This window comes from Barbatula barbatula (genome assembly GCF_947034865.1).
Source record: "Barbatula barbatula genome assembly, chromosome: 7".
Classification (NCBI taxonomy): Eukaryota; Metazoa; Chordata; class Actinopteri; order Cypriniformes; family Nemacheilidae; genus Barbatula; species Barbatula barbatula.
Window position 1 is genome coordinate 23,091,765 of NC_136770.1, and position 27,841 is coordinate 23,119,605.

A 27,841-nucleotide genomic window follows, 5' to 3' on the forward strand; every position below is an offset into this window, starting at 1 on the left:
AAATTATTTAAAAGTATTTGACGAAATTGAAAAAATATATTTAAAAGCATTTGACGAAATCGAAAACATATATTTAAAAGTATTTGACGAAATTGAAAAAATATATTTAAAAGTATTTGACGAAATCGAAAACATATATTTAAAAGTATTTGACGAAATTGAAAAAAACCCAGAAGAAATGTTCTTATTGTTTTCAATGGGTAGAAATATCTATAGTAACTATATCATAAATAGTCATTAGGACCATAAGATTCTCTAGTAAGTAACAAAAAGGCTTTCCGTGTGTTGCCTTTATAACAAAATGTTAATGTTTGACTGTAATCATAATGCAAAACTCGGTCCTTATCTAACCAAAAATATCTAAAAGGTGTCAAAACATTGACATAAACTTGAAATGTAGACTAAAATCCACAAATCCTAATATCTAAACAGCTAGGAAATGCACAATCTTTTCTTTAGAGGGCTATACTGGAATCTAGTGGTTGCTCCATTACACATGCCACTACACGTTTTTGCTTTTCTTACAACCAGAAGGCTCTAATAAAAAATGTCCAATAGGCTGGTCTGTTTCCTAAATAATGCATTAATTGAAATATTCTTTAAAAAATATATTTAAATAATTGTTTAATGTTTTCAGTGGGTTAAAATGGGAAATAGTTATTGCATAAACATCAATTTATCTAAAAATGCTATTATTAAACAAAAAAACATTGATTACTTTGATTTTCCTGAAAAAAGGAGGCTTTGGTCACTTTTGACCGCGAAGGAGCCAAGTTTAAGCCCTAAACGAAGAGACCCAGAGGGTTAAATGTATTTTTGATTTGTTTAAATAAATATGTAGAAATGTTATGTCTTTAAAAGTACTTTATGTCCTTGCCATCATGCATAAATGCACGTGTGCCACCTTGTGGCGGTTTATTTTACTACAACACACTCGGCATAAAGTTATCAAAAGGTTTCTGGACAAAATTTGTTTATGTACACTACATAAAGGTTTAGAGTCATATAGTAATTCGTTAAATGACAGTTCGTGCTTAAACAATAAATATATTGAATTGAGAGTTTGTTAACCAGATTGTTAACCACAACTATGTCATACATCATACACCAACGACACACACTAAAATGTCATTTGGATCAGGTAAAAAGTAACTGGTACATCTGTTAAATAAAATGGATACATGTTTGAGTCTCGGACTAAAATAATACATGAATCTGAGTATAATACACTTCTTTAAAAAAATGCATGGAGACATGAATCCTTCATTAAAAATGTTATATTACAAATTTGATTCCTCTGATAAATACAGGCATTTCACAAAAAAATGAACTTAACAAAAACACATCACAATCCTATCAACATACGATGATAAATCAGAGCACGATTAAAACCACACAGCATCATTCTCAATGTCCAAGTTAAATACAATCTCATGTGCATCTCAGAACCAGGTTAAGAAGGACCGAGCATGTCTGTACTGACACACAAAATGAGATGACGTTGACAGGAACGTTTCCAAACTGTTGGTATCATTTTTTAGGTTAAAACCTAATAATGTTTCTGTGCTTCTATTATTCAAGTTCTCTGAAAGCAAAACGTGACAGATAAATAGCACCGATTTGCTGCGATACAACCCTGTTACAAATACTCACACACAAAGGTCAGAATAATTTACTTTAACATTTATACAAAAGCTTCTGCCATGTACAATAAGACGCAAGAATAAAAGTCATACCTGAAAACAATAAAAAATCATGTACAGTTCAGATATACAGAATGTGGGATTATGAACCCACATCATGTTTCTGTTCGGGCTTCAGCCGCGTTTAATCTTCAATACCCAAATATTTCCGAGCACCAGGTTAAGCCACATCACCTGCTACTCACAAATCTCTGATCCATCATTTTTAAATCCATTTGGTTCAAATCAATTGTGCGATTCTTCATAGGGAGGCGAGTCATTTACTGGCTGAATTCACTTCGGTTCTTGTGACGATGAAGTGCAGGTTTACACTTCACAAAGATATATTTATTTATATAATAAAAAATGTTGTAGTGCAGTTGGGGTGTCAAATTTTAGACTAGGAATCTTTTAGCATGTTTATGCGGGCGAAGATCTTTAGGGCGGGTCCCAATTTAATATTCATGGCACTCATTAGGTGGTCTTCCTTCAACAGCAGCAAGGCCTGTCCGTCGATCTCCTGAGCACGAAACTCATCTGCAATCTCCTGGCAACCTGCGATAATCGCAACAATAAAAAGAGAGACTGTAACCTTGGAAATATGATGAAATGGTAAACAGCAAATGGACAAAAATAAAGGCCTTTATATGTCTGTTTGGATAAACAAAAGCCATTTGTAAATAAATATGATTGTTAAGTCAAACTTTAAGTGTTGGCATTAAAGTCTAAAAGAAGGAATATATAAGGCATTATATGATGGTGTGATGATGATGTGGTTGCTAGGGTCAGTTGCTAAGATCTCCACCCTAGGGATGCTAATTGATGGACAAATAAAGAGATTTTCACATCTCAATGAATACGTACCGGGCAAAGAGCGGATAAACTCAAACACCTCTTGCACATTCCATTTGGTGGGGTCACACGGCAGGAAGTGCTGACGGAGGAGAGGAAGTTCTTCGCGATCATTAGCGACGACCCCACCCTGAGACACGATTGGTCCAGAACTGGCTGCAGAGAGCGGAGACGTTGCCTCCTCATAGCTGGAGATATCTGAACAGGGGCTGGACTCTCCTTGACTGGGCTGAGATTGAAGTGGTGAGGACACGGATTCGCCCTGAGATTGCTGAGACACAGAGAGCCTCTGGAGAGAAAACAAAAATCTTGGTTATTTATAATAGATGAAATGTAACATTCACGCATAGATGAAATGAAGTGCCACAATTCAATAACCAGCATCTGTTAATAGGTTAAGTTCACCTGTTTTTTGGCCTCCCTGCCTCTGTGACTGTGAGATCTTCTCCTCCACCGATTGGCTGTTTTAGTTCTGTCTGGGTGGAACAGACCAATCCGCTTTGTGCAACCAACATTGTACCTGATGAAGAACATGAACGATAACTTTGGTAGCACTTGGAATGAGGGAACACTCGTTTAAAAACAAGAACCATGTTGTGAACTTTCTAAAATTCATGATCATTTTCCAGGTGTGTCTAAATGTTACGGTAAACAAACATAAATCTGTCGCCGCTTTACCTTTTAGCGCAGACCATGGAACAGAACCGTTTTGACCCCCTGAATTTATAGGCAAAATCGACCCATCCGCAGAGTTCACAGGTGAGCTTGGGCTCTTCTGGCTCCTCCTGAGCTCTCGTGTCTGATGAAACAAAACAACATTATACAACACGTGCTCATTTCTGACAGGTTGTGTTGGCTTTTTAAACCTGCTTTAGAATGGGGCAGAATATAAAAAACATATCGGGTGTCACAACAGAATATTTTTCCAACATCTTCCAAAACCATGATGTTTCACCTTGTGGTCCGGTCTCCTCTGTGTCTGAGTTTGTGGCACTGAAGGAATTGCTGCTGGTTGTTTTCTCTGGATCAGAGGGAAGCTGCGTGTCTGGTTTCTTGGGGCTGTCTGCCCGAACAGGCGGTCTCTCCACCTGACAATACAGAGGTTAACTTTAGCATTGCTGAACATACAATGACTTGATAAAACTAGTTTCAGTATGCTGATGAGTGAACATGTAAGATATAATACACGTTTACTTTTATTTAAAAAAAGAAATTGAGAAGAATGCGGCGGTTTCCCGGAAAGGCTATCGTTTAAGCCAGGAATAGGCCCTAGTTTACACATCACTGGTATATATAATATGTTTAAACATAAGTTGTTTTCGATCAAGGCACCTGTAAGTTTGTTTGGGACTAATCGTAAACCCGGTCCTGGAAACCTCCCTGTGTGTTTAACTTTTACATTTAGTCATTTAACAGACGCTTTTATCCAAAGCGACTTACAGATGGGGAAACATTGGAAGCATAATGCAACAAAATGCATCAAATCTAGTCCATTAAAGCCTAGCACAGTATACAAAGCTAAGAATAGTGAGGTTAGTATTTTTAAAAAATATTGGCATCCGGTTTACATCACAATGGCTCCGTACTCACCGGAAACGGCTCGGCTCCCTCCTGGATAACGAAGCCCTCGATGACATGCGTCAGCACGTGCGGCTTTACTATGGCCTGAGGCGGTTTGTTCTCGCCGTTTTGCGGTGCGCTTCCGGTCACGACCGCCGGCGCATCGTTCGAGGCTCCCGGGGTCATCTGCGCTTCCGCGGGTTCGCGCGCTGTCTCCACGGAGCCTGGAGGCAAACAGCATCCGAGTCGTCACCATAGCAACCACGACAACATCAGCCGCACAAACAGCGCGGTCGCCAATAACACGAGAAATGCGCTTTAAACATTTAAAAGCTCAAAGCGCTTTCGATGAAATGCGATTACACACAATGAAAACATGTTTTATAAGAATTTAAAATGAACCAAAGCGACCCTGAAAAAAGTCAAACAACATATTAGATTGAAGTTGCTTTCAAAACCGCATTTTAAACAGAACGATGACTGTGTGATTATCAACAAACGCGTGCGCGTCAGACGCGTCGCGTTTTAAAGGCGTGCCTTTAGAAGTCTTCATATATAATCGATTCGCTCGAATGATCTAAACTCCACACGAGAAAACACGGCTTACCCACGATGCGCAATATTAAGTCATCTGCCCGAAGCGCGCGTTTCAGATCCGCCTCAAAACACGAGGGAAGTCTCATCCCCACCACCCCTGATGCCGACAGTGAACGAGCCTGCGCCACGCGTTCACTTCCACGCAACTCGAAGCGTGCGCTCCGCGCCTTATGTAGCGCCCCGCGCCCACGCGCACTCGCATCCTCCACATTCTGCCAGAAAGGCGGATCATCGTTTCCCAAGGCTGGCAGCAGACTTAACTGGTAGATCACACGACTCTGGTTCTTTAACGGAGTGTCTGTGTGTAAGCCTTTAAATGCACCATTATCAGGGAGCAGTATTTCTATGCACCGGTCGCATTTCGCTCTGGAAATGTGTGGAGAAATGAAATCTCACTTGGCTGTCGAGTCATTGTGACTTGGCAAGAGTCATGCGATATGTGTCGGAGATACCAAGCAAGTGGATCTACCGGTTAAGGCAGCCCACACTGTTTCAAGCTGGGCTTGGATGGAACCTCTAGAGTCACGTGACCGGTCGGTTCTGGCCCTTGTTTAATGGGAATCACACACCGCTCTCGGTCTTCCCACGTCTTCCTATTCCCCGGCGGAGCGTAAACATGAAGAGAAATCCTCTTTACAGTGTGGGAGTGGGAAGGCTTGTATTATAGCGTGCCTGTGGTGGTTTTATTCCCTGAACTGCCTGGGATTTTGGATAGTGGCCTTCGGACACTTGAAGGGATAGTTCACGCAAGCCTGTCATCGTTCTCAATTCGTTTCTTCGCTCATTTCTAATTCTGTATTATTCATTACGTATCTCTTTTTCTTGTGTTTTTTTCTGTCACTGTACCTTGCGTTTGAGACGTAGCGTTGACAGTATTAGCTTTGGATTGTTCTGGAGGGTCTGTGCCCTGGGATGTCGTCGTCGGATGCACTTGCACCGGTGGGCAAATCTCTCTTAAAACTAAAGATGTGGGTTTATCCTTGTCATCCTGAGCTAGTCGTGAAGCCTAAACAGAGAGACAGAACAATTAGTCGCGTCTCACGTTTATAAAACATGAAATGGTGCCCTATATCTAGTTAACATCCCTTTACCTGGCTTTGCGCGGGTTGGATCTGAAGGTTGATGGCTGTCAGCTGCACCGGTTGCGCTTTAGCGTGCGCCAGGCCCAAGTGAGAGCAATGTTGACTGATGCCGTGATGGCTAATGGTGGAATGGAAGATGGTAGCTTGTTGACTTTGCGTCGATCCCTGGGTGTAAATTGCCGGTTTGGGGAGAACCGGAATGATCCCTGCTACGGTGGAGGTCTGCGTGGTGTTCTGGATGGCCAATGAGGCTGTTTGTTGGTGAGGCTGGACGGAGGCGGTCTGTAGTATTTGGGGCTGGGTTCTAGAAGTGGGCGGGGCTTGTGGATGAATGATAAACTGTTGAGGCTGTTGTTTAATCAGGGCCTGGGGTTGGATCTGAGCGTACGCTGGAATCAGAAACCACAGACAAACACTTCGAGTTACAAACATACACGGTTAAACATCACCTCACATTATACGAAGAGCTAACAAAATGACAACTGTAAACATATCGCTGCTGTCCTTCGGAAACCTCCATATTTCCAAACCCATGTTTGCCACTGGGTTTTGCAAATATTGAATCAATAAAAAGTATTTAAACGTGCTTGTCAACTTTGGCAATACAGTAGTAATGGTTTAGAAATGACAGTGTCTGTTTGAAACATAAAATGACTGGTTCCTTTACATACTTTACATGTGTTGAAGTCAAATAACAAAAAGCTAAATTTGACAGAAAGCGTCAATTATAATTCATCATTCAAAGCTTATTGTTGTGAATCAGGATAAGATGAGTAAATCAGTATATCCATGCACAAGAACAATTTTGTTCATTTGAAAAAAGCTACAGATTATATCTTAAAAACTGTAATTTGTAAAAAAAATATCACAGTTATCACATAATAAAAAGCATTTTATCAAAGCATTGACAACAATAGGAAGAATAAACATTAAATAAAACACATCATTTATCATGTCATAATAAATGAAGATATTCAAGCACACACAAAACAAAAGAGATGCAGGAATCTGAAGCGTCTTTATAACACGAACAGAAGAGACTGAGTGATGTGGGATGTGTGTAGATGACTGCGTTCATTTCTCTCACTCCGTCTTATTTCCGGATGTTCAGAAAGAAGGGGTTAATGAGTTTTTCCCTTCAGAGAGCAATACTGGAAAACCCCAAACTTTCCTCCATGACTTTCTGCTCTACGCCGAGCATCGGCACGAAACATCCCATGTATGTTTAAAACTGTGAAAGTCCTCCAGCAACCGATTCATGTCAACACATGAATCTCACACGTGTCTCCTGTAAACTCTCAACAACGTGTCAGACTGTGCTCGTGTTTGCCAAGATCCAAAGTCAAAGATTTAGACGGTCAAAATTCTATCCAATCTAGTTTCACGGTCAAAACAACAATAGACCCATATCATTTTATAGCTCTATAATAAACAATTGTTCAATCGTTTTTGAAAAGAGAAATTTTCCCGTTGTCTTCCATTCTATGAAAAAGCAACTGCAAAGCAACACGGTTTTCCTTGAAAGCATCCGCTCTAAAAGAAAAACAAATGTACTTTTTCAGTACAGCACACAGCAGGAGTGTTACAATGTTTCTTGGCGCTTTATCATTCACATTTTCTTTGTGAGCCGCAACGTGTGGGTGTTTGCAAAATATGTTTTAGCAGCATTAGAACATAACAAATTCAGCATAGTTTCTGATCCATTTGCAAATCTTAGACGACATCTAAAGCGCGTTTGAATAGATTTTGTTTGGCTATAAATGTTTTCTGGAAAAAGTAATATAGGACGTGTAGTTGTGTGTATATTGGTGTGGATTACGTTTATAAAACTGTAAGGTTACCGTCCTTGGAACGGGTCTTGGAAAAGGATGTTCATTACAACAAATATTCATGTTATAAGTGTTCATACACCGTAAACATTTTTGCTGTAGTTAGATGCCAGTAACTTACTGTAGATTTATATTTATCTAATTTATTGGCAACAGCTTGTTCAAAGATCAATGAATATTAACAAGTCTTTATCTTTACAGAAACAGTCTGGGAACCAGAAATCCACATAAACCTTTTTTCCATAAAGCTTTTTTCTAATTTTGGTTCCCAGAAAGCTTTGCATGAGGCTGTTATTTTATAGTTTCTTTCTGTATGGATAAAGACTTGTTTAATGATCATTTATCTTTGAACAAACTGTTGCCGGTAAATGACATAAATGTAAATCTACAGTAAGTTACTGTGCGGCCAGTAATACTGTAACTTCTACAGAAATTGTACTGAACGCTATTCAAAGGTTCGGTAACGGGAATACTGAGACACTTCTGAAAAGCGAACACTCATAATTTGCTGCTTATGAGCTCATGAGAAAAAACAGTATGTGTTTTCATTGCTATGAATGATGTTAATGATGCACTGGAGAAAAAGGCATCGAGACACATCACAACAACCGCAGCGGCACTCTGGAGCTCAATACCATAGCAACAACATTTATCCCTGCAGGCACACACACGTACACACACACACACCAGGTGGTTGTTTACACAACTCTCCAGATTGAAGAGCCACTCGTAACCCTCTCTCTCCTTTATTCATTTAGCTTTTTTTGTCATTTGTGTACACACACATGCGGTATCATACATCAAGCACCTGTGACTGCTGCATGACACAGATGTGATGTGACAAAGGTAAAGCTCTTAGATGTCCCAAAAACAAAACAAGAGTCACAATCTAACAGTTTGAATTCCATTTAAAACGTACTGTTTACCATTCTAGACACTGCAGCTAAGCAAAGACGCCCCCTTTGTAAAAACACAAAGTCCTTTTTTGCATCATCCCGCAGCTCCAGCAAGCTTGGGCACGCCCCGGTACTCGTTTCTAAACGTGTGGTTTAATTGTTCCGTGTGAAGGGTTAAGATTACAGACCTGACGGATGATGGATGGCGTGCATGTCAGATTGTGACGAACCATTTGGATAACACGAGTGTCCTTCAAAGGCCATGTGTGCATTAAAACACTTGAACATAAGCCATGCAGAACAAATGTAGCCTCAGGTGGATTTTATTTGACGCATAGTTTGTGAAACAATGAGCTGACGGCTGGGGCTGTGTCTTTATGGAGCGCTTAGTGTGCGTCAGGATACATTACTGTTTACCGTAAGTCAATCACGCCACCTTTCACAAGACAATTCACAGACATTTCTACGAGCTTAGATGCGACTCGTCTTCCCTTCAAAGTGGCAAAATGACTTAATGGTTAAAACCATTTGATCCGATGTTAGATGAACACAAACTTATGTTCATTTAATTTTCAAGTTTTATTAATATTTTTATGTTTATTTATTTTATATGTTGCTAGTCTACTGTATATAAAGTTGAATATATTTTTATTTCATTTTAAGTTTTTGTTTGGTTTCTAATCATTTTCATATTTTTGCAACTCAACTTAAACACGCTTCGGTTTACTGTTAAAACATCATATATATTTTCCTTTAGTTAAAGTGTTTAAAAGAATATTTAGATTGTTATTTTATTAGATTTCATTTACATTTAGTCATTTTATCCAAAGCGATTTACAGATGAGGTAAACAACGGAAGCTATTTCAATTAACAGCAATGTATTGATAGATTTCAATTTAGTTTAGTAAACTATAATAACTTTGGAGGAACTTACCTTAAAGGGATACTTCTCCTAAAAATGAAAGTTCTGTCATTCGAGTTGCTCCAAATGAGTAGAAAGAAATGTATACACATTCGAAACAACTGGAAGGTGAGTAAAGGATGACAGAATTTTCATTTTTGGGTGAAGTATCTCTTCAAATACTATTTGTTTTGAGCATTTGAAAACTTTCAAAATTGATAAATAAATAAATCTACAATTTAGGATTTGATGGGATTTGAAGCTCTGCTGGGTCACCTCAGTATAATTTACCTCGAGACAAAGTGAGAAAAAGTAAAAGTATTTTGGGGAAAAGCTATGTTTTTATCGAATGTATTGACATTTTGTGCATATAACCCTTTTGGTGGGAGCTGTATATAATCTGTATAATGTGTACCTGGTGCGATCAGGGGATGTGAAGAGCAGACACTACGGCTCATGTTCAACGCTTTCATTTCCGTCTGTGCTTCACTCTCTCCTTTCTTCTTGTCCTCTGAGGAAGCCGTGGTCAGGTTGCTCTTCCCGGCTCCGGCACCTGAGCTGGAGACCGTCTTGATGAGCGGGGTGGGTTGGATGGAGACCGGGGTCTGCTTTAAACTAAGAGCCTGAAGGCCCGAAGAGGTGGAAGACGCCCCCTGCTGGTTGCGCAGGGTGAGATTTTGTACCTGGCCAAGACACAGAGCAAAAATGTGAAAGGTGAATGTGAACGTATGAATGTTTATAATGTCATCATTTAATAATGAGAGCTAAGGTGGTGTTGGAGTTTTAAAATGCAGATCGACTTGTGATGGAAACGTGCCTTTGGTTATTATTGGACTGTATTGCGCAGATGTAAATGTGTAGTATTGATAGGCTGTGTGTGTGTTTTAGTACTTATCTAAGGCTGTGTATCAGTCTCTATATGTGTGTGTACCTGTGCAGATGCAGAGTGTGTGCTGTTGACTGCGTTAGTGTCGGACTGCAGAGCGGTTACTGTGGCTGTGGGTGCGAGGATCAGCTGTGAGGAGAGAGGAACGGCTCGGCCCAGACTCCTGGCCACGTGTACCAGGTTGCTTTGCTGAGCCTGTACAAACAGACACACACAAACGAAGACACTCTTCAGTGTTATGTTGTCGGAAATCTACCCATCGTACAGTGTTTCAAAACATTTGGACAATATACAGCACGGTACAGCCTATATAGCAGTGTACATTTTGATGTGTCAAATTCCAGACGTACAGCTATACATCATAGGAATGGCTCTATGCCCGCCTGCCACGGCGAGAATTAAAAGGCAGTTCTGCGAACAGCCGGACGCTTGCGCTTCTGGGTCCGCGAGAGTGCTTACCATCTGTGCCCGCAGGTACATCTGGGCTTGGCTCGCTGTCAAGGTGGAGCTGGTTGCATTGCCAAGCAACACAGCTTGCTGGGAGATCCCAGAAGGGGCGGAGTTTATGCTCTGGGCACGACTGATCAACTGAGCCGTGGTGGGGGAAGTGGTTAAATTAATCTGTGGGAGTGAGAGACGCAGGAAAACCCTCAGAATCTTTGACATTGATGCATTTGATGGCACACGTCCTTTCCTTTTATCAGTGTTCCTCGTGAATCAAAATTGATAGTTATAAAAGTAATAACGCTTACTGTGGTCTGCGATGGTCCGCTCTGAGTAGAAGAGGTCCCGTTCTGGTTCGAACTCTGTCTACCGGCTGCAAAACTGGCCTGAGAGAAAAATAAATCCTGTAAAAAAGCACCTTACGCTGCTCAATAAAACGCATTAAAGGAGTAATTTCTTCTGTTCCGGGATGTTGATTTTGTTCAGGAGATGCTTCCCACCTGCTGCACGGCTGCCAGACTCTGCAGCTGCGCTGTACTGAGGTGCTGCTGCTGTAATGCGGCCGTCTGTAGCATCAGATGCTGCTGTTGAGCCGCATACATCTGCTGCAGGTACTGCGCCGCGGTGTTGGGCTGCCGCTGCAAGGCCTGCTGGATCACCTGCAATTCAACACACACAAAATATTGTGTTATAAACAGTAGAGCGCTTTATTAGTTCCTGATTAAGAATAATATTTATTTAATTGTTTTAATCTTTTATTTGTTGTTGTTTCTCAAGTTTTCATGCATGTATGTTGATGCATTGGCAACATTGTACTTAAAACAACTGTGGCAATAAAGTTCTTTGAGAGAGAGATCTACAGTACATCTGACGGACTCTTTACAAGTAAATTCTAGTTATAAAATAAGCATTAATAATGAGCTATAGACTGTATGTCAAGACAATTAATTGAATAACATAGGAGAGGATAACAGTTCAATTTGACATTGTAGACAATATTTAAAAACGCCAAATAAATCACACGTCTGTATTAGTAAAACTTGATTTTATTGTTTATCGCTGCTGTCCTTCTGAAACCTCGTATCTCCATATTTCGGGATTAAATTTTTTTGCCATCATTCATAGTCACCCTTAATGTTTGTCACTGGTTTTTGTAAATATCTAACCAATAAAAAGTACTAAAAAGTGCTTGTCAACTTTGAGAACACGCTATCTAAACCTTTAGAAAAGTTCAGTGTTTGTTTCACTTCCTGAAAAGAACTGAATTTGGACATCCAAGGATAGCGACGATATTTAGAATATACATTTCGTTTTTCTATAAAAATATTTAAAAAAGAAGATATATAGGAAAAGGCCTTCAGACCAATATAAACACAAAATGACAAAATACCTCGAATGAATATCACCACAAACCTTTAATCAGAATCAAAGAGCAGCTTCACCGTACAACCGATGAGCATAAACGCACTTAATTGTGCTTTCGTGGCATTTACCTCATCAGTAACCCTCATTACAGATCATCTCCTTCAAGTACAGCGGTGCGGTTTTTATGACTTAACTGCACATAATCACACAGTTGCTAGGCAACCAACATCATGACCCCTGGTCTCTTCCCGAGTAAAGTGGAGCATGAACCGAACGCTCGTGAAATTATCAGAACTGATAATACCTGATGCTTTTAAATTACAGGCAGATCATAATGTCCTTCAAAATGTAAACTTTTAAAATATTGTTTTTATTGAAAACTTTATTAGGGATAAAATAGGATTAAATATTAAGTTCAAATGATTTTGATTTGAACATATCAACATTTCATATTATTATCACAACTGAGTCTTGCATAAATATCACATTTGACCAGTGATTACCCCTCAAAGTTTTTTGTAGGGAGAGGTCAAAGGTCTGTACCAGTAACTAAAACAGGCTTAAGATATAAATACATATCTGTGATGGTGGTCTTTCTTGTCCTTCCCATGTACTGCAGTTCCCAAACACAGCAGCAGGTGTCAGTGTTAACTAGTAGGCCAATAATAAATCGGGTGAGAAAGCAATGCAGTGAGAGTATTGAACTGAAGTTTGTTAATGCATGAGTTTATAAACGTGGCGGGCTGCCAACCAAGTACTTGCTCTCTGAATCCTAACTTGGTTAAATGCAAATCGCATATTTCTACATGACACTGCTGTTATTCCAACAGGGGCCAACATACAGTTCGAGACCACTGTATGTGCTTTGAAGATAAATAAAAATAACGCAGTGCACCTTTAAGAGCATCTCTTTCCTAAGAGGTTGGTGTGTTTTCAGGTGTGATACGGACCTGCACAGTTTGTCGGTCAGGAATGCCGCTGTACACAGATATCTGGGGAATGGCTTGTCTTCCACTGGTGGTGGTGCTGGCCGTGGAGCTGCTGGTGGAGCTGGTTGAGTTTGTGGCGGAGGTACTGGTACCCGTGCTGCTGCTGGCACTGGAGGCGGGCGCGCTGTGCTCGCCCTCCATCGTGCCACCCCGATGCTTCACCTTTGAACCCCGACCTCCCCGCTGCCACACTCGACGCAAGCTGAGGGAAGGAAATGCATAATATGTTTGAGTGGATGTCTCGTGAAATAAACATGTAACATGTAACACGTACACGAATGAATGAAAATATATTCTGATATCGAGTCAAATATAGACTTGCCTCTTTATTAATGATATAGCGCTACATTTGAGGTTGTCAAACAATAATCACATGGAAAAATAGACATCCAAATAAACAGCTTGACAGCTTTTCTGCAGTTGCCCCAAAGCATGGTTTAACATTTAAATGTATACGTTTGGCAAGCGCTTGAATTCGAAACAACTGAGTGCATTCAAGCTATACATTTTACAATTTACTATTTGCATTTCCAGCATGCACAACCAGCTGAGCTCCTGTAAAACATCATACTTACATGTCACTGCATTAAGTTCCAAATAAGGAGATGTAAATGGCATGTATAACATGTCACTGTTCATTTTTGCAACTACAATTAACTTTCAACTAATCCTGAAGTCATTCTAGTAGCTTTATAAAGTCCTTCATATATATATCATCTATTAAGTATATATACAGGTGTCCTATAAGAGTAACCACAGGTGAAGATACGATCACCTGAGTTCAACTGTATGAACCGCTGGTTTTATGTCAAATGAAAACAATGAAACTAGAAAGACTTAAAACGCGTGCTTGTGCTGTACATCTTTAAATCCACTCTGTTAGAAATAAACATACATCAGGGGTTGGCGAGTACATTAAAGATCAGTGTGGTCTCATCTTGCAATGAGACACAATAGTAAGCTTTTAAAATTGGTGTATAAGTTGAGCTGTTGAGTGAAATGTCAGTTTGACGTCATTTAACAGCATCTTAAAAAATAAAGGTGCTTAAAAGGTTCTTCACAGCGAAGCCATACAAGATGCATTTAGACAAAGCTTCTTTAAAGCTGTTATATTCTCCAGAAGGAACACTGTATAAAAAATATTTTAAACTCACATTTTCCTCTGTTTTTTCTTTGCTGTCTTTTACTGTAAGTTGACAGTTTTTAAAGACAGTTTTTTTCCCATAAAATGTAAATGTTTTCCCCTTTTTTCTTGTTTAAAAAAAACATTAGATTTTTTTTTAATTACAGTCTTTGGGAAATTATATGTGAAAACTCTTTAAAATTACGTTGTTTTTTTTTACAGTAAACTCATGGTGAAATACAAAGGATCTTTAAGGAATCATTTAGACGAAGAAGGTTCCTCTAAGGCATCGTGAAGCACCTTTATGTTACGGTGCACATAAGAGTGTCGGTTTGGATGAAAGCGTCTGCTAAATGAATAAATGTGAAGATATTTCGTATCGTAAAAGTATCCTCCGATTTTACGCTACAGAGGAAAAATGTACGAATTACAGATTTTAAATAAATGTCAAAAGGCTGGACACACAATCAAAGACACAATATAATATAGTGATACATGTAATAACAAAATAAAAGTTCCTGTTGTATTGACACCCGTGAAGCAAAGTGGAGGACTGGGCCCATGCGGCGGCTTTTGGTTTAGCAACAATCATATAAATGTAATTCTTGTTTAATTCCAGCATGTTCACATACAATCTTTCAAGTGTTCCTGTGGCTAAATTGGATTGGCATCACAGGTTGTGGGTTCAAGTCCCACATGTTACAAAAATGTAATGCACTGTTAGTCACATCAGTTATTACACTATTGTTTTTTCACATCCTCTTAACGCTAACCGCGTGATCGTCCCGGTTTAAGTATATAAACAGTCGCCATCTAACCTGGATCACTTGGGTCGCCACGGGGCGTCTTAACAGAGCCGGAGTGTTCTTCCGGAGTCCCTCTATGAGTTTCTTCCTCATGGGGGAAATAATAATGAAACTGAAATGGGGGGTGAGGAGAATAACTTGGGGTGGCGGTCTTGGGGGGGGGAAGTGTGGCATGGTTTCAATTATACTCATTTAATTACTCGCACACGTGGTGGAGAGCCACTAACCTCACACACTTCAACCCCTCCCTTAGATACCCCGTCTCGCCCCCTCTTTACCCACAACAAACCATTAGGCCTGAACCCCCCCAACCCGGCCCCCCACACACACTCTTCTCCCCCGTTCCCTTTATGGATCTGTTATTATGCCAAGAGATGGTGTAATATCCCCGATCCCTCCCCCTAAGCTATTTCCTGCGGTCTCGAAAAGTAATGGAGTTTGGCCATTATAATTAGATAATCTAAATATAAGTCCTGAGTCTCATTAATATGTATTCATGGACAGACTACTGGGACATCTGTGCGGGAACAAGGAAGCGGAATTAAAAAAGCATTAAAGGGATAGTTCACCCAACAATGAACATGTTTTCATCATTTACTCACTCTCGCGTCATGCCACAACAATACGACTTTCTTCTGCAGAACACGAAGGAAGATATTGTGAAGAACGTTGGTAACCAAACCACGTTAACCCTCATTGACCACCATTGTATGACTGAGACATTTCTCAAAATACCTTCTTTTGGTTTTCCACAGGGGGAAAAAGTCAGATACAGGTTTTGGACAACAGGAGCGTGAACAAATTTTTATTTTTGGGTGAACTTCCCTTTAATCATTGTATTAAAGTTTCGGTGGAGAAATCAACCGATAAATGTTTTATTCATAGTTGTCCCTTACATATTATACAGAGTTTTATTCATATTAAACATCTTTTGAGACAGATAAGGGCGTTAAACACATCTTAAGCAATACTATTTCAACACATGGTTGGGTCAAATGTGGACATTTTCTAGGTTCATTTTACCCAACGGTTAGGTTTGTCCATATTTGACCAAACCATTGAAACAACCCAGTATTTTATTTACATTTAGTCATTTAGCAGACGCTTTTATCCAAAGCGACTTACAAAGAATTCGGGGAGCGATTTTATAAAGTACACTCTTAAAAATAAAGGTGCTTATTCTCTGGTTCCACTTTCATCTCTTTCTTACCTTTTTATAATCTGAAGCTTTCTTAGTGAAACAGAAACGTTTTTCAGATGTTAAATGTTCTTTATGAAACCAAAAGGAAGAAGTTTCTGAAGCACCTGTTTTAAAGAGTGTTTGTCAAACATGTGAAAGTGTCAAACCCCTCTTACAACATAAACTCACAACTAAGATGAGATATTTCTAATATCTCAGGTTATTTTCCCTATACATAAAATCACGAAGAGCAAATGGAAAATCCTGCTTATTCTCTTTCGTCTCATATATTTCTCCTGAGAACGGGAGGCAGAAATCTCACAAAATGACTTTTTAAATGAGTTTCAACAGAGATCTCAACAATGTCACAAACTGAGCTCGGATTTGTCAGGTCTACAAACAAAATGCAATATTATTGCATATCCCAATATGAACTCAAACATTTCTCAACAAATGTACCCAAATCCATTTTAGACCGCCGTACTCGTAGTGAATTTTAACACTCCGAAGCAATTTTAGTTACTTAAATGAAACGAAACAGAGAACTCCATCAATCTGGTGGAAATGCATCATGGGATGCCATTCATTCAATATAGTCTTGATGGTTCAAGCGTTCTTCAGCGCACAGTTTAAACTCGAATAAACATACTGTCACCATTAGCCAGACTAGAAATAAGTCTGCGAGTAATTCCAAACACAGCCCAAACTAACAGCCCGACACGGGAGTAACAGGACAGAAACGATCAGAGCTAGAAAAGTTCAAGTGATATGAGACATGAGGATCCGAATGGATGACAGCAGACATGCATCAATATGCATGCCCAGCGTCCGGGTTAACCCATCTACCAGACAAAGCCCAGCTCCTACCTTTTCTGAGGGGCTGCACGAGCTCCGTTCGGCCCCGTGGTGAGCCCCATCCCTCAGGACCCTGATGCTTCTTTGTCTAGTGTGCGTGTGCACCCCAGTCCTTCCCGATCACGCTAACATCCACGTCCCAGTTGTCACGCACAGTCTCTCTCTCTCTCTCTCTCTCTCTCTTCTGCCTGTGTCTCTCTAACACACACATGCAAGCCCCCCCTTCATTTCTGTGGTTTCCTAGCGACAGCCAACTGGGGGTGCCTTTTGGATCCCCATTGCAGAACTGTGTGCCGATTGGACAATTGGCTCTGCACTAATGAGGATGATGGTAATGATTTTTCTATAACCACCGAGCCCCCTCCACCTGCTTCAGAATATTCACCGGTGATAGTTGTGCTGCCAATACAGAAACCTGTCCTGGAAAAAACCATGGTGAATATACTCGGTATGCATCTTTCACGTGGATGTTTACATCCATGATAACATGAATAAAAAATAGTTTTTGACCATCCGGCAAGACCATCCGGTAACCACAAAGCAACACACTAAAAACCAGTCATCAGAACATCGTTGCATCCGCTAGGGCTGCTCGATTATGACAAAAAAACAATCGCGATTATTTAACACGATTACTCTTTAACCCTTAAAACAACACAGGAAATAGAAAAAACGTGGCTTTTAAACTCTGAATTTCACTGAAAAATAAATAGCACTCGTGATGAAGTGTTAAGAAAAGGGTGCGCTGTGGATCTATACTACAAGAAAAGAGAGGAGCCTTGCAAAATGGAATGCGGCACAATAATCGTTTGCCTCGATTACTTTGTTTTTGCAATTGATGAAGGCCAAAACTGACGATTACGATTAATTGCACAGCCCTAGCATCCGCATAGCAACACCCTGGCAACCTCCAATATCTACTTCCTTTTATATGCTTGAAAGTGCAAACACAAGAGTGGGGTGCGCATATGTTTAAGCTGTGTATTTTTCATAAATCGCAATGTGTGCGCACAGGATTTTTATAGGTGCAAGTATTTGAAAATTTTCGTGAAATCAAATAAAATGTGAGCCTACGTATTATGTGACCAATTTTATATGAAAATGAGAATTTCTGCGCGAGCTATATACGCAAAAAAGTGGAACTGGAAATCAACGAAAACTAAACTAACACTGAAATAAAACAAACTGAACATAATATATATATACAAAAATGATGGTTAATAATAATGTAAACAAAAGTACTAAAACTATAAAGAATAATTTGAATACATGCATACGTTTCAATGACCATTTTGTGTGTAGGTATCCTTTATACAGCAGGCCTAAAAGCTCGAGAGGAAACACCAAGGACAAACATGATAAAATGTGAATACACTGTGGTTCACAGTCTCCGATGATTAAGTGCTGTGTGCTGTCGAGAACCTCTTTTAATAATCAGTAATTAAAGCTTCGCTTAGCAAAGGGTAAATCCCCGCCACCACCGGCAAACCACACACTTATAAAAACACACCACAGGCACATAAGATTATTTTAAAGTACACTTTAAAGATACCAAAAACAAAATGACATTTCTAGGTGCAACCAAAAACATTCATGCCAAATCTAAATTGAAATTGCGCGTACGAGGAAGGCCCCGTCCCGACCCCGGAGAAAGATACTGTCTCGAAAATAAATTGAGCCACTTATTGTGTAATACCTGATCATGAGTGTGTTATTTTGAAATGGATTCCTTCATCTGTTCTGCCTACATAATATCATATTGATTGCACGCCGACGGGCCGGGACGTCATTGATTGCCATCTTCTTATTAGCATATAGATTAGCTTTTGGAGGGGCCGGGGAAATTAAGGTGGAACAGAAGGAACGGGTAAGGTTAGATAGGAATGAGAACGGAAAGAAGGTGAAAATAACATCCTTTAGAAAACGCAGTTATGTGTACACATCCTTCTGCATAAATGAAAATATGAATTGCAAGACATTTCATTGCTGGTGAGCGATGTTAGAAAAACATAAAGCGGTGTTGTTTTTTCTAAGGAACGCAACTACTGGAACACGTAATATGATAGAAAACGTTTTGCAAGCTATTTTAGTGCCGTTGAGCAGTTACTTAAAGGAAAAACACAAACAAGAATTTGAAAATTATAACCACGATTAATCGCAAAAACAGAATAAAATATTTTCTTGATAGGTCTATATATGTATGTTTGTTTTTGTGTTTATAAATACAAAATGAATATGCATAGCACACAGACATATACAGTATAACGTAAACACAAACTTTATTCTCGATTAATCACGATTAATCGTTTGACTGCCCTAATAAACTATATGTCTATGCACACACTTTATTCAGATGTCAGCCATTAAAAAAGTGTTTTTACTCATTGGCTTCCAATTTTTGGAGCGCCAAACAGTCCACGGTTTAAATCAAATCCATATTCAGAGACACACGAACTGGTCACTAAAAACAAAACATCCTTTTTATCATTTACCTGCCAATATGGCAAGATATGGCAAAAAGCAAAACGTTCTTTTTGTGTCAATCCTCCGGTTTCCCATCTACCTCATTCATTCTCCCTCATAACATTATCCACCGTCCCTCCCTTGTTTCGTCTTCAATGCTTCATGTACCTCATCTAGACCACATGGACGTGAGAATGAGATAAACAGAGAATAAAAACATGAGGGCTACATACAGATGTGGCCATCTAACATGGTTTCATCATGACGGATGAGCCGATGAGAGGAGAAGAGAGAGGAGAATGATTATGAAGGTAAAAAACACGGACAGGAGAGACGGGCGAAGCCGTAAACCGGTGATGAGATGGGCTGGGATGGGGGTGCTGCAGTCTGTCTGGTCTGGGTCTGATCCATATTAGTTACTCGCTCATCCACTCAGCATGAAATGAGCGGGGGGTGGGGAAACGTGGCGGGGGCGGGCGGCCACCAGAAGCGACGGAGGGGGCGAGAAGAGACCGGGTACCATTGAGGAGGAATGCTGATTCCATGATGTCTCTCACATCACTGAATTTGGATTCGACGAGGGCATTTAATCGACTGCTGGAGAGCATGCAGCAAACCTATGAGTGACAACACTAACTAGTCTCAGCTTCAGTTGTTGTCAGTGTCTGCTGATATGATGGAGCTTCACCCATAGTTATCTTGTCTCCGGTAACAAACACAGAGAAGGGTTTGTGTTTCTGAAGCTCAATTGGTAGAGTATTGTGCTTGCATCATAAACGCCATGGGTTCGATCCAGGGGACACACATACTGATCAAATGTGTACCTTGAATGCACTGTGAGTCACTTTGAATAAAAGCATCGACCAAAAACATAAATGTAATCACAGATATTCGGGGTGTTAAATGATTAATCGCGATTAATCGCTTCCAGAATAAACGTTTGTGTTTACATAATATATGTTTGTGTACTGCGTGTATTATTTATTTATTTTAAAAAACACACACACATGCATATATTTAAGAAAAATATTAAACATTTATTATGTATTTTAACTTATTGGCAAATATAAATGAACACATCTAAACATTTTCAAAATAAAGCATGTACAAGTATGTGTATGTTTTTGTGTTTACAACAGCAAAATTAATATGCACATTACACGTACATATATTATGTAAAGACAAACTTTTATTCTGGATGAGATGAATCATTTGTAAGCCCTAACTGATAGATTACTTTTAGACTAAATTAAAACAAAATCATTTGATATAAATGAGGGGAAATACAAATTTAACTAAGGAAAATAAACATGCAAAATAAAAATAATACCGTTTTTTCATGCATGAAAAAACCTTTGCAAATGCAATGCAAATAATTACAATATATTTTACATACAGTATTTATTTATTCCTGGTTTCTCAGTTGTGTTTCAGCTAAAATTGATTAGAGTATGGAGGTGTAAAATGACTGTAAATTGTAGAATAATTTGGACATGCTATAAATATGATGAGAAATGTTCGAGTTCATATTAAGATATCGCAAACTTGACAAATCTGAGCTCAGTTTGAGACATTGTGGCGATCTCATCTGAACCTCGAACGAAGATACTTGTGAGAAAGACTCTTTCTGAGGAGAAATATCTGAGACGCGGGAGACATAAGCACAAGTTTCTCAAACTGCATTTTCACACACTCGACTGTCCTCCACTCTTATCTGTTAAGAGAACAAGCAATAAATAAACAAATAAAATCCGTTTTCCGGTCTTATCAATCTATATCCATTATGTTGCGTTCTAACCTGAACAACCTAACCAATACATCGCTTGTCAATGGCCCCCACTTGACTAATGGCAGCTTACGCCGGAGAAAAGTCTCGCCGCAACCCCTTTCACCTTCCTGCTATCCCGCTCTCGTCTGTTTCTCCTCTGAGACTCATTTAATTGGTGCCCCCTCGGCACCCCATTCTGTGGTCGTAGAGCCGCTGCAGCGCCAGACAGACGTTCCCAAGTGACTTTATTCCCCTACGGAGAGCTCCGACATCAATGCAGAGGAGATGGATTAACTCGGCCTAAGAAGGCTGTGAATATAGTGCCCTGATGATGACCACTAAGATAGGTTTAGCGGGGGCACCTCATACTTATTAATGGGAACGAGGATATGAGGGTTTGTAATGAGCACCGCTGGAAGCAAAAACCTTATTACGACCGGAAAAAATGGATGTTGCATGGATTTTCTTCTTTATTAACATTTTGGTTCCCAAATACAAAATAATATGAGCTGACTATGTGTTTTTAAAATGGGCCGGGTTCATGTTTTGGGTTAGGTTCAGGGCTGGTTACATTACGTACTTACGCAGAACATGACTGAACACAACGTTACGTTTTGTTTGATACAAGGAAACAACTGTTTTTATTCCAAGAAACATTTGAACAGTCACTGTTGCAGAACAGGTTTCTTACACCCTCCCTTATGTTCAATCGGTCAGATTGTCCTGTCCCGATATGCTTTGTATTTGGCAGATGCTTTTACTCAACGTCTATACAACTTGCTGCATTCAAGCTTTTAATGCTATAAATTTGCTCAGTATGTCTGTTCCCTGAATCCAACCCGTGACTTTCCGCTGCCGACGCAAACATTTACCAATAGACCTACAACTTTCTCTTCACTATCCAACTATGGATGGAGCTGTGAAATGGCGTTATGCCAAAAAGCTGCTGTGCATTGCTTTTTCATCCCTGGGTAAGCTCATTGAGTGTTAAACTCAAAGACAATGTGTTTTTAAAACGTCGTCCCATGTCCTCCGAGTATGAAGTCGCTGTCACGAAGTTACAAAGCAGAACACGGTTACACTGGAGAATTTAGACGTCACAACACATTGTCACATCATATAGACAGTCTGGCATATCTGTGAATCTGTGAACATGTACCGTAAAAGTGAAACAAGGTTGTTTTTTGCCTATTCAGTCGAGTCAATAGTGAAATACAGACATTTTCATCAATAATATTTTTAGTAGCGTTTAGTGTGTCAGTTATATTTTTCACTAAATGCTTTAAAGGTGCTGTGTGTAATTTTTTGGAGAATCTATTGAGAAATACAATATAATATACAAAACTACGTGTTCAGAGGCGTATAAAGACCTTACATTGGGCTGTGCGATATTGGCAAATAAATTAATTCTAGATATTCTGACATTTTAACGATAAGCAGGCGATTTCATCTTATAGTTGTTCTAGCTCCAACTTACATGTTACCAGGACATTCATTGTTGATATTATTAATAGAAAACGAGAAAGATTTCCTCATCAAATCCTGTCATCATTCACTCATTCTCATGTAGACCTTTGTGACTATTACTTAACTTAAAAGAAAGATTTGTTAAAGAACGATCACTAAACACTGAACCTTGGCTGTGAACATTGACATCCATTGTATGGACGAAAATTGTACCTTGAATGCACTGTAAGTCACTTTGAATAAAAGCATCGACCAAAAACATAAATGTAATCACAGATATGAAGTGAAGTGAATTACTAACTCTCTAGTTATTCCAAACATGTAGAAATGTCTTTGTTCGGTTGAACACAAAGAGAGATATTTTGAAATAATGTTAGCAACCAACAGTTCTGAAGCACCATTGACTGCCAAAGTAGGAAAACGATTTAAGATATTTTGAGGAATGAAGAAAAACAAACCTTTACACTAGATCGTTTTTTTTTTGCCAACTCGTTCAAAACGCTAATTTGAATCATTATTTCATCCAAGTCATTCAAAACACACATTCATTTAGGAGATAAACACCAATGTTCAAATTAACATTAATGCACATACTAAGATACTACCGTTTCAAAAATAGACATGATATACTCGATTATATGATTTTGCACATTGTTAAAACGAGATTTACGATATTATCGCACATCATATATCTCTTCACGCACACCCCTACCTTACATTATGAAGCGTTATGTTTTTACTACCTTAGAATGAGCTATTTCTATCTACATACACCGCGGATCCCCTCGCATGGAATTCGTCATGTTGTTTCTACAGTAGGAGCAGACAAACTACCGTAAAGCTGGCGTTTCGTAATTATGTGTTCTCCTTCCACAAAGAAGTGAAAAACCCGAAGACAACTTCGTTTCATGTCAGCCACCATAGTGCTTTGAAAGGGAGGGGTGGTCTTAGCTGTTGGTTGCAATTCGCTACCTCACCGCTAGATGTCGCTACATTTCTTACACTGGACCTTTAAAGTTTTCTTTATTAAAAAATATATATTTAACAATAAATGATTACTATTAACAATAATTATGATTTTTAAGCAACAGCCAACACAATCTCATTCCAATTCGTGAGTATTTTTCTTTTTTGCATGAATTCGTCAATTCTCCTTCACACATGAATTTCATTCATGCTCTTAAGTATTATTGGGTTTAAGGGTGGGGCTTCATTGTTTCCTGTTCTAATAGTCAAACATTTTTGCATGATTCAAATCGTACGAATTCATACAAATCATCCACCTCGTAAGATAGTTACAAACGCCCCTTGACATCAGGCTGCAACAGCTGCATATCTTTTCTGGAAATAATTTCGATTCATATTCCTTATGCTTCGAAGATGAAATCAACTCATTTTGACACATATTTTCGTTACTCAATCATCCGGCGGCCCCCATTTTTTTCAGCCTGGGCTCTCATCTGTTGGGACCGTACAGATCTAAACTTCGGGGCAGGTGCACACACACACGCTACACAGTGACAAATTTGTCTAAAACTGACACACTTAAAACCTAAACTCTGAATCCTTCGAGTAATCTTCACGATAGAGTAAGTGCACAAAGCCATCCTCCCAGTGCAATTAACCTTCAGTCCCACTCACTAGAATTCTAGGTCAATGCACATAGGAAGTTGATGGTTTATTTAATAAAAGCACTTTAACAGGCAGCCAGAGAAAGAGATACTGCATTATTAGATGAAAGGATGGCACTGTAAACGCAAGCTTATCCAATGATTATGGGATGGGGTTGGTTGTAAATTCCAAACCATAAATCAAGTTATGAACATAAATCTGGTAACCGTTTGCAAAGTTTCAATTAGTTAACATCAGTCAAAATTAACTAACAATAAACAATACTTTAACAGCATTTTTACATTTATTAATGTTAACTTAAACATTTACTAATACATTTCTAAAATCAGAAGTTAACATTAGTTGAAGGTCTTAGTGTACAGCAACCAACGGCTCACTCCACCGCTCACCCATCCCTTTCGAAAAACACTAGGGTGATGTGGTCACATTTTCGCCTCTTGGCCTTTACGAAACGCGCTCTGTAGAGCAGTTTGTCCGTTTAGGGCTCCTGCAGAAACAACATGATGAATCCCATGCAAAGTGACCTGTGGTGTATGGAAAGAGCTCATTGTAGGGTAATAAAACATAACGCTTCATTATGTAAGGTCTTTAAACTCTGAAGACGTAGTTATGTGTATTATAGTACATTTCTGTCATCCTCCATCCTTTAATACATGAATACGAATAAAAAATGATAAAAAATTGGTAGTACTGGTATTAGTGGTATGAGATAACATCAACCAAGATTAATATTATTATTAAAAATAGCTAATAACTCAAATTAGCTGTAAATGTTATGTTGTTTATTGCGAGTAGTTTCTTCTATTTTTTAAGCTATTGGGAGATTGAACATGAAACAACAATTGTGCAGAATTTAAAGGGTTAGTTAGCAGAGGCTAAGAATACCTTAGAAACCACCTGTAATACCCTAGGAACACCATTGTGACTGCCTAGCAATGCCACTGCCATATTCACACAGTTTTCATCCAATTTGTGACTGACATTCAAGAGTTCATTCATTTTACATGTGCGCATGTGGCAGATGCTTTTATCCAACGCGTCTTACATTGCATTATACTATACATTCGTTTCTGAGTATGCGCAATCCCGGGATCGAACCCATGACCTTGGCCTTCCTAGTACTGACGCACAGGAATGCTTTTTTAGCATTTGTTTATCAGTGTGTGTGTGTTCCCACGATCTTCGAGATGATATCTCTGTGATCTTCCAGCTGAGCTACAGGTCAGGTACACACAAGCACTGAGGGGGTGAGTTTCATGTGGTAAAGCACTTTAAATCTAGTTCAAATGCGATGCTTTAAATCGGTCTCGCTCGATGGATTTAAACACCCAGAGCAACAGGGCGTTAATGTCCGATCAAAAAAGAGGAAATCTTGCTTTTAATGGCAGTTTCAAATAATGTCACGACACATTTTAGTTGCACTTCTATGAAGAAAAATCTTCCTTATGACTTGTTGCAAGTAGTCGCTCACGCATGTAGATAGTTCAATCGGTGATGCTTAACACAAGTACCGCAAAGGTGATGGGTTAGAATCCCAGGGAACCCACATAATGATCAAATCTGTATGGTTAGTTAACAAATATACCATACATGCGTCATATGGTGCGACATGGCATCAATTTAAGCGTTAACAATATATTGTCATATTATTAATATTTCCAATAAACCATAACAGAGACTTGTTAGTTTTTCTTCGACACGTCCAGGGTTTATTTGTCAACTGCCCAGAGTCGCTTCGGTTTGCCAAAGGCATTGAATATCAACATAATGTTGTAAAGAAAGACGGCTTGTGGCGGAGTGGAACTTTCATTTGCAATCGTAGATCAGAACATTCTGGACTCAATAAAACGCAGAAGTTCTTGATTTGTGCTTCTCTTCCAGCTGTGTCGTTCTGTGGCCGCATCGCCAACTTGGAAGTACTAGAGAGAAGCACGCTTTAAACACGCACATGCACACAATCATCCCATCGCTCCACGGGCATGCAAACCCCTTCACATGGTATCCGTTCTATATAATCTACACTAATGTGGGTCATAAGGAATGCCAAGGGCATGGTGACCCGGCTCTGACCCCCCAGACTCATGGGTGTCCCAAACGCGAGCGTGCTTGACTTAAAGTGACATTCAAAGGAACATTTGTGTTCGATTATTGATTTGTAACCACATAATGCTTTTTATATACATAATGAATATTTTTGTTGTCCATCAAATCTGTAAACATATGGTGAGTTAAAAGATAGCAGGTAAACAGTGTGAATTAGGATTTCCGTGCCCTAGAAGATCCCGGTCGTCTCCAGAAATGTCACATTTGGGCTGGCTCCTTTAAAACAGGTCTGGAAGCATGCAGTAAGAAAACAAACACACTCACACTCCCTTATTCCTGCCCAGCTAGTGTGAAACCCCACAAGGAAGAGTACATTTCACACCGTGCACATAAATGATGCCTACCTAGTGCTCTGGCGTTGCCTTTCCCTTCAAGGATTGGATTTCGTCCTGCTTTCCGGCTATCCTACACCATTTCTGGGTTGTGTTTGTGCCGTAAGCTTACCGCAGACTAGAGCGAGAGAGAGACAGCGATAGAGAGACAGCGAGAGAGAGAGAGACAGATAGAGAGAGAGAGAGAGTAGAGGGGGAATCAGGCATTTGCATTCCAAAGGTCACATGTGACACCGCTACAGCCAATGGGAACGCAGGGTGTGCTGTGGCGTCCCTCCCCCTTCTTCGCAAATCCCTCCCCTGCTTCTTGTTCCGTCACTCTCTACCAGCACCATGGCAACACAAAGGGCTTTCGTTCCTCGCCGGGGTATCATGGCGACTAGCTTGAAACGCGCGATGGCGAAGTTTAAGCGCAAAACGACGAAAAGCAAGGGCTGTCGCAGGTTGTTTATAATTTGCGGAAAGCGTGGCGTTTAGGAAATGAGTCATGTTGCACGAGACAAGACGTCCGAGTATATAGTCACGTGTCACATGTAAACATCGCTGAGAAACGTTCATTATGGTTTTACTATGAACACCAGGTTTTATGAAGAATATGTATTTGTTTGCATCGAATATAATGGTTAGACTATGCTTACTATGCTAGTTAAATCATTGTAAATGTATTTAAGACTAATCTAATTCTATGGTGTCACAGTGAGTGCCATCACCCCCCCCCCCCCCCCCCCCCCATACACACACATACACAACATCCCATATTGCACATCGAAGCATCAATGAAATATTAATAACAATTCATTGAACACGCTGTACAATTGCGTTGAATAAACTATACTGGCCTTAGACGTTAAAGCAAATGTATGGAATATTGTTTAGGCAATGTTCCCTTTCTATTTGCACTCGTGTTGAATAATCTATATTATTTGACTCGAACCCTCTGGTAAATGTGCACGGAGGGTTTCAATATATGCAAATATATTCAAATAACGGGGCACGGAGATCACAGTAAAACACAGTCCTAAGGGCTC

At 39.6% G+C, this 27,841-nt stretch overlaps 1 protein-coding gene across 2 annotated transcripts; it reads right to left on the reverse strand.

Annotated features, from left to right (window-relative positions):
• Nucleotides 1-848: 848 nt before the first annotated feature.
• Nucleotides 849-26,995, reverse strand: phc2b (polyhomeotic homolog 2b). Of its 2 annotated transcripts, none has more exons than XM_079460022.1 (15): nt 26,826-26,995; nt 13,046-13,286; nt 11,231-11,389; nt 11,039-11,116; nt 10,746-10,907; nt 10,332-10,481; nt 9,816-10,083; nt 5,783-6,162; nt 5,538-5,697; nt 4,125-4,318; nt 3,490-3,622; nt 3,213-3,333; nt 2,940-3,054; nt 2,547-2,823; nt 849-2,237 (listed from the first exon to the last, which is right to left on the reverse strand). In XM_079460022.1, the coding sequence occupies exons 2-15, from the start codon at nt 13,223-13,225 to the stop codon at nt 2,083-2,085; spliced, it is 2,532 nt and encodes an 843-aa protein (XP_079316148.1). In that variant the 5' UTR covers nt 13,226-13,286; nt 26,826-26,995; the 3' UTR covers nt 849-2,082. The 2 variants fall into 2 exon arrangements, with proteins under 2 accessions (XP_079316148.1, XP_079316149.1); XM_079460023.1 differs by having other exon boundaries at nt 10,392-10,481; nt 26,826-26,973.
• Between the last annotated feature and the right edge of the window lie 846 nt (nt 26,996-27,841).

Excerpts from the sequence above, each read along its gene's own strand:
- phc2b (XM_079460022.1), bottom strand. The coding sequence starts at position 13,225 with ATGGAGGGCGAGCACAGCGCGCCCGCCTCCAGTGCCAGCAGCAGCACG. Across the intron at positions 10,908-11,038 it reads GCGGACCATCGCAGACCACA|ATTAATTTAACCACTTCCCC; the intron begins GTAAGCGTTATT and ends TCACTCCCACAG. Across the intron at positions 10,482-10,745 it reads TGTACCTGCGGGCACAGATG|GCTCAGCAAAGCAACCTGGT; the intron begins GTAAGCACTCTC and ends CTGTTTGTACAG.